This window comes from Arachis duranensis, chromosome 4 (genome assembly GCF_000817695.3).
Source record: "Arachis duranensis cultivar V14167 chromosome 4, aradu.V14167.gnm2.J7QH, whole genome shotgun sequence".
Lineage (NCBI taxonomy): Eukaryota > Viridiplantae > Streptophyta > Magnoliopsida > Fabales > Fabaceae > Arachis > Arachis duranensis.
In genome coordinates, this window is record NC_029775.3 from 94,881,207 (window position 1) to 94,888,865 (window position 7,659).

The 7,659-nt window shown below is 39.0% G+C and overlaps 1 protein-coding gene across 1 annotated transcript in view; it reads left to right on the forward strand.

Moving 5' to 3' along the window:
- The first annotated feature begins 874 nt into the window (after positions 1-874).
- Positions 875-7,659, forward strand: part of LOC107484945 (uncharacterized) — a 10,583-nt gene continuing 3,798 nt past the window's right edge. Inside the window, exons 1-2 of the mRNA XM_016105497.1 lie at positions 875-1,022; positions 1,107-2,140. Of these exons, the coding sequence (XP_015960983.1) occupies positions 875-1,022; positions 1,107-2,140 (1,182 nt within the window). The remainder of the gene's footprint in view (positions 1,023-1,106; positions 2,141-7,659) is intronic.

The following is a 7,659-nucleotide window of genomic DNA, read 5'->3' on the forward strand; positions in this document are numbered from 1 at the left end:
TAAAATCATAAATATATGGAATACCTCAAATTATATTGAATAAAGATGTCAATTCTAACATGGACAATATTCATAAGCCAATTGGGCAACATAAATCAGACACAAATAAAGGCTTCAGAGTAAACAAAAATAAAAGAGAAACATAAGTTATTGAACTTGGTACGAAGAAACAATCCTAATGACTAAAAGGAATCCTAATCATAAAACCTAAGAGAGAGGAGAGAACCTCTTTCTCTAAAAACTACATCTAAAATTTTGAAAAGTGAAAATTATTCGCTATCTCCTTGTCACCCTCCGCATGAATGCATTCCCTCACTTCATAACTTCTAATCTGTGCTTCTTGGATTTGGATTTGGATTTGGGCTAAAAGGGCCCAAAAATTGCTGGAAACGAGATCTGCAAATTCTGCAGATCACGCACGTCACACGTCCGCGTGGGTCACGCGGTCGCGTCAGTCATGCGCCCGCATCAGTTGTATTTTGCAAGTCACGCGTTCGCCTCATCCATGCGCTTGCGTCGATTCTCTTTTGTGCGAACCACACATTCACGTCGTCCATGCGGACGCGTCACTGCCAGTTGCTCCAAAACTCTAATTTGTGCTTTCCTTCCATTTTTATATGTTTCCTTTCCATCCTTTAAATCATTCATGTCCTATAAAACCTTAAAGTACTCAACACATAAATCACGGCATCGAATGGTAATAAAGGATAATTAAATTTGATTATTTTAAAGCATAAGGAGCATATTTTCTCATATATCACATAATAAGGAAGGGAAAGTGAAACCATGCAATTTACATGAATAAATAGGTGAAGGGTTGAATAAATCACTTAAATTGAACTCAATATACATCATAAAATATGGGTTTATCAACATGGTAAACAAGTTCTTGGAGAGATTCTATCCTCCTCAAAGAGTCAATAGAATGAGGGCTGAGGTCCAAACCTTAAGGAAACAAGATGGTAAATCTCTCTATGAAGTATGGGAGAGATACAAAGACTTGACAAGAAGGAGCCCACCAGGTATGTTCAATGAATGGGTGCAGCTACACATTTTCTATGAAGGCTTGTCTTATGAATCAAAGAAGGCATTAGATCACTCTTCAGGGGGATCTCTAAACAAGAAGAAGATTATTGAAGAAGCCATAGACATCATAGAAACTGTGGCCAACAATAAATTTTTCTATGCCTCTGATAAGAGCAACAATCGACGAGTAATGAAGCTAAATCATATGGATGTATTACTGGCTCAAAACAAGATGATCACCAAGCAATTAGCTGACCTTACCAAGCAGATGGAAAGGAATCAAGTTGCAGTAGTCACCACTCCACCACCAGCTCAAGAAGGAGTGCATACAGGGGAAGGAGGTGACTGTGAACAGGCCAATTATGTTGGAAACTCGTCCAAACAGTCCTACGATCCATACTCCAAGACTTATAACCCTGGTTGGAAGAACCACCCAAACTTTAGGTGGGAAAACCAGCAAGACCAAGGCCAAGATCATAGGTATCACAACCCAAACCAAAACAACAATGCAGCCTATCAACACTCGACTCAAAAGCCATATCAACACCCACCCAACAACTATTCTCAATATCCATATCAGACCCAAAATGACCATTGTCAACCCTCTAACCTCAACTCACCATCGTCATTTGAAGATAGACTTTCCAGGATTGAGACTCTACTTGAAGGCATATGCAAGGAAGTTCAGGACAATAGAGTGTTCAAGGATGAAGTACGAGCTAATATAAAGAATCAGAGAGACACCATCAAGAGGCTTGAATCCCAAGTAGGATATCTTTCTCAGCAAATTCCTAAGCCTACTGACGGCTTCCCAAGTGAAACAGAGAAGAATCCTAGAGGAGAGACAAAGAAGGTAAGATGCGAAGAATGCAAGATGATCACTATAAGGGATGAGGAAGAGTTGAAAGTAGTGAACAACCCATTAGGACACCCTCAAGGCGTTCCAAAAAAGAATCAAGAAGAGAAGGACCAAGAAACTGATTCTACACAAAAAAAAGGAGCCAATGGAGAAGGAGATTTTGAAACCATATGTACCCAGATCCCCATTCCCCCAAAGTCTCAGGGGTGGTGCAAAGGGAAAATCATACTCAAAGACATGTTTGCATCTCTCCATGTAAACATACCATTCATCGAGGCACTCCAACAGATGCCCTCATATATCAAGTGCATGAAGGAGTTACTGACCAAGAAGAATTCACTAAAGGGTGGACAAACAATAGTGATGAACAAAGAGTGCAGTACTGATAAACCACTATTTTATGGTTTATCTTATGCTCAATTGAGTGGTTTTTATCAACTCTTTACTCACTTATTCATACAATTCGCATGTTTTACATTTTTCTTCCTGATTTTGTGTTATGATTGAAAACATGCTTCTTTGATCTTATATTTGCTTATTATTAATCCTCTCTTATTACCATTAGATGCATTGATATGTGTGTTAAGTGTTTTCAGATATTATAGGGCAGGAATGGCTCAGAGGATGGAAAGGAAGAATGCGAAAATGGAAGGAATACAATAAGTTGGAGAAACTGCTAAGCTGTCCAGTCTGACCTCTTCGCACTCAAATGGCTATAACTTTAGCTACAGAGGTTCAAATGACACGGTTCTAGTTGCGTTGGAAAGCTAATATCTGGGGCTTCAATTTGATATATAATATGCCATAGTTGCCCTGATGCTAGGCGATGCGAACGCATGATTCACGCGGACGCGTCGCATCTGCGAACTTCAACCCGCGCGGCCGCATGGGCGACACCTCCGCGTCACTTGGCCGCGACCTGCACCGACCAGAAAGCGTTGGAAGTGACTTCTGGGCTGTTTCTGACCCAGTTTTCGGCCTAGAGAATACAGATTAGAGGCTATAAAGTGGGAGAATGCATCCATTCATGAGGAGGCTCTCATAATTCACTTTTTATTGTTTTAGATGTAGTTTTTAGTGAGAGATGTTCTATCCTCTCTCTTAGGATTAGGATTTAGGACTTCTCTTAGTTTTAGGAGTGTCTCTCAATCCTAGGTTCAATGTTCTTTGTATTTATTTATTTCAATGTTCCATGTTTAGATTGATTTTCTTAATTAATGTTATTTGAGATATTTCAGTTTATGATTGTTTTATTTATGAATTCTTTTTATTTAATTTAGATAGTTTCCCTTTTTGGCTTTGGTTAAATAATTGGTGATTCTTGAGTTATCAAACTCATTGTTGATTAAAAATTGGATTTCTTCATTTCATTAATTCAAGTTCCAATAACTCTGACTTTTCCCAAGGAAAGACTAGGACCTGAGGAATCAAAATTAATTCATCCACTTAACTTACCTTCATAGTTAGAGGTTAACAAAGTGGGAGAAAAATCCAATTCTCATCACAATTGATAATGGTAACTAGGATAGGACTTCCAGTTCTTAGACCTTGCCAAAGGTTTATTTTACATTTATTATTATTTTATTGTACTTTTCATTCAACTAACCTTTTACCTTAATCCAAAACCCCAAAACACACTTTTTCATAACCAATAATAAGAACATACCTCCCTGCAATTCCTTGAGAAGACGACTCGAGGTTTAAATACTCGGTTATCAATTTTAAAGGGGTCTGTTACTTGTGACAACCAAAACGTTTGCACGAAGGGATTTCTGTTGGTTTAGAATCTATATCTACAACGTGACTATTTTTGTAAAATTCTTTACTAGCAAAAATCCTAATGTCAAAATGGCGCCGTTGCCGGGGAATTGCAAACGTGTGCCTTATTATTGGTTATTGTAAATATTTATCAAAATTTTTTTTTTCAAATTTCAGATTTTAAAACTTTTATCTTATCTTATCTTTTTCAAAAATCATATATTTTTCAAAATATTTTCTTATCTTTTTCAATAATTATATCTTTTTCAAAATATTTTCTTTTTATTAATTTTTGTTTTTATTTTCTCTTACTACTATGAACTCTCACCCCTTTGGCTATGAGTCTGGTTACAATTATGTTGCAAGAAGAGGAGATTATAATGACAACATGCACAATGGTTGGAACAATCAAAGATGTGAGGAGCCATAAGGATTTGATCAACCTCATGGCAACAACCACCTCCAATGGACTATCAACAACCATTCTGTGATGCATATCAAGGCAATGGATATGGTGAGTAATCTTTTGACTATCAACAACCACCACTATACGCCTATGAACCCCCTCCTCAACATAGCTTTGGACCACCATACTCACAAGTCCCTTTTCGCCATTCACCTCCATATGACCCTAACCCGTATTCACCATACCAACCACCTTATAAGCCAAATGAACCATACACAGAACCACCACCTTTCCAACACAACTACTCTCATGAGTCACCACCTCAATATTCACCATCTCCATATCATTATCAAGATGAACCACCTTCCTATTATGAACCCTCTCTCCCAACCAATGAATCCTCATATCCACCCCAACCTCTAATGGATGACAGACCTTGTGTTATTCTTCAAAGGCAAGAAGGGATGAATAAGAGTGTGCAAAATTTTCGGCCGCTTTAGGCAAGTTAGTAAATCTAATAGCTTCCCAACATCTGAACACTCAAAGTACTCCCATGGCTGCATGTGGAGAATCAACAGAAGAGCAAAGCATGAAGGAGACACTAGAAACTTCGGTGGATAATGAGGAACATGGCTTTGTATTGGAACAAGTGGAGAAAACCATAATAGTTGCAGAGGAAGAAATGGTTGAAGGTTTAGGAGATGCAGAACCTCCATGGAAAAGTCCAGTCATAGAACCCTTTTCCAAGACATTTGAAATTGATGCTGAGGAGGGTGTACAACCTCCAAGGCATATCACAGTTGAAGACTTATAAGAGGTTGATCAAGAAATGGAGATTCAAGAAGAAGAAGCACAACCTCCCATGCCCTTGGAAAGCAATGAAGAGGAGATTGAATTGGAAGAGAGCTACCAAGAGGAAGAGGTTGAAATTGAATAAGCTTGCAAAGAGGTGGTAATTATCAGAGAAGAGCACAAGGGAGTGGAGCTTGAAATTTCATTAAAAATATCTCCCCCTAAGTTGCCATCATCCTTCACAACATTCAAGTGGGTAAAATTCATATCCCTTAGCTTTCTAATTCCACTTGAATATGGGCTACTGGAGACGGATGGTCAATTTAGAGCTCTTTGTGGCATTAAGAGTAAGAGGAAGATGGTCAGTGGTAAGAATTGCCCTGCGAGGTTCATTATGGTTGGAAGCTTTAAGTTTAAACGCAAAGGTTAGTGTAAAGCTCAACTGAATGGGTCTAAGAAGTTGTTTGGCCGCCTTAGTGAGAATTCAGATTGCCCGCCACCCAGATGGAATCATAATGATCAACAAGAAGACGGGTGCAAGGGCAAGGTCTGGGACCCCGGAATCCATTCTACCAATCACCACTCTTGGGGCCTTGTCACTTGCTTCAACTTACTTGAAGGCTTTCTGCGCCTAGTTTGGGACCCCGAAGGTTACTGGAGATACAAACATTGGTGGAGATTCCTGGATGAATACAAGCATAAGCCACCATAATAGGGAGCTCACCAAATGTCCAACTTCAGGACTTTAACTAAAAGTGCTAGGTGGGAGACAACCTACCATGGTATAATCGTTCTTTTCTCAATTTTAATTTTATTTCGTTTTGTTTGTTTTTCATTTTATTTTATTCTATTTTTATTGAACCTGGAATTATTCATAACATCCATATCAGCACTGCATTTGCATCTGCATATTGCATTAAAAAAAAGGGAAAAACACGCACGCGACGCGGCAGCGTCGCTGACGCGTCCGCGTCACTAGTGCGTTGGGAGGAAAAGAATTGAACAGAGAGTCACGCAATAGCATGGCTGGAGGCGCGCCTTTAGCATAATTTGACCCCACACGACCGCGTCATGTGGGAACTTTGGCCTCCCACGCGACCGCGTCACCCACGTGACCACATGGCCCTGTAAATCGACGTAAAAGGTGCAAGGCCAAAAGTTGTGCTGGAATTGGGCTGGACTCGTGCTAGAAACCCAAGCCCTCCCACGCGAACACGTGCACCACGCGGCCGCGTCGTCTTTCAAAAATGGCCATCCACGCGATCACGTCACCCACGCGACCGCGTCACCCAGATTTTTGGCAAAATGCAATTCAAACAGAGAGTTGTGCGAATGCGAGGCTGCACTCGCGCCACTAGCACAAATCAAGTGACGCGATCGTGTGACCCACGCGTCCGCGTCGCCTGACCTTATTGCGCACCACGCGATCGCGTCGCTTGCGCCGCACAGCTTATCCTAATTTGCCAAATATCTTATCTTTTCTTCCCCAATCCTAATTTTTCCTCCCTCCTTTCTTACTTACTTCTTCTTCCCTTCTTTCCCTTCTCATTCTTCTTATCTTTCACTTCCTTTTACTTAATTGCATACTTTCATTCATTGCATTATTTTCATTGGTGTTGGAATTTTATTTGGGTCATTGTTTTTCTCTATTTTTAAGATTTCTTTTAATCTATTACTATAAATGCTTGCTTTTCACAAAACCCTTTTTATATTTTATTAATTAAATATAATTATTTTTACAAACATATTATTAGTTTGGAGACTTGGTAATCCAACTTGGACATTGAATGCTTGATCTATGCTACTCATGCCTTTACCAGCATGCCAATTTCAATTTCATCTTGCATTTAACTGTCATCACATGCACTTACTATATTTCCATTGATGACTTTTCACATATAGTCATGACCATGTGTTAACATCATTCTTCTTTACTGTGCATTGATTACCACCTTTTTCGCTCTCTTCCTTGCTGGATCCCCTAGCTTTACTTGTTACTTTCCTTTTTTCCCCTTTCAGGATGGCCACCAAGAAGGGTAAAGAGAGAAAGCTACTCCCAAACCACCGGCAAGGAAAGGAACACAAGAGAGCACTAGCTGAGGAACTACAATCCCCATCCACTTGCACATCTCAGCATGCACCGAGGACGGTGCAATCTTTAAGTGTGGGGAGGTCGATACCGATCTCCACGGGTTAGTTAGTCCCTTCTCAACACCAATTTTTGTTTTTCATTGTTGCATTTGCATGTTTGATTGCATGTTTGTTTTTTGTGCATATTTTACCACTTGGTTAAAGTAATATTTTCTTTTTCAAGAAATTTTTATAGTATTTCACTAATTTGAATAAACTTTTTGAAAAACTTATTTGAAAAAATATTATTTTGGAACATAGTTTAGAGCCTGAACACACAAAACTAGTGAGATTTTGAGCCTATTTGATTAGTTGCATTTTATCAACCAATATTTTATTTTTGGTGTGTGTTTTTCTCTCTAAAATTGTGATCTTTGTCTTGCTTAATTCTATGTTTCCATTGTTTAATGTATGCATGCACTGATATGATCGAGGCCTTTGTTTCACTAAGCTTACATACCCATATGGTCTTACCCTTTCATTATCCTTTGCAAACCAATTTGAGCCTAATATACCTATTTGTTCTTTACTTTAGCTCATTACTAACTCTAAGCGAAAAACAATAATGTCCTTAATTTGAATCCTTGGTTAGCTTAGACTAGTAAAAGTGCTCATGATTTAAGTGTGGGGAAGTTGGGTTTGAAATTATTTGGTTTGAATAATTGGGTGTTGTATATTTTAGTGAAAA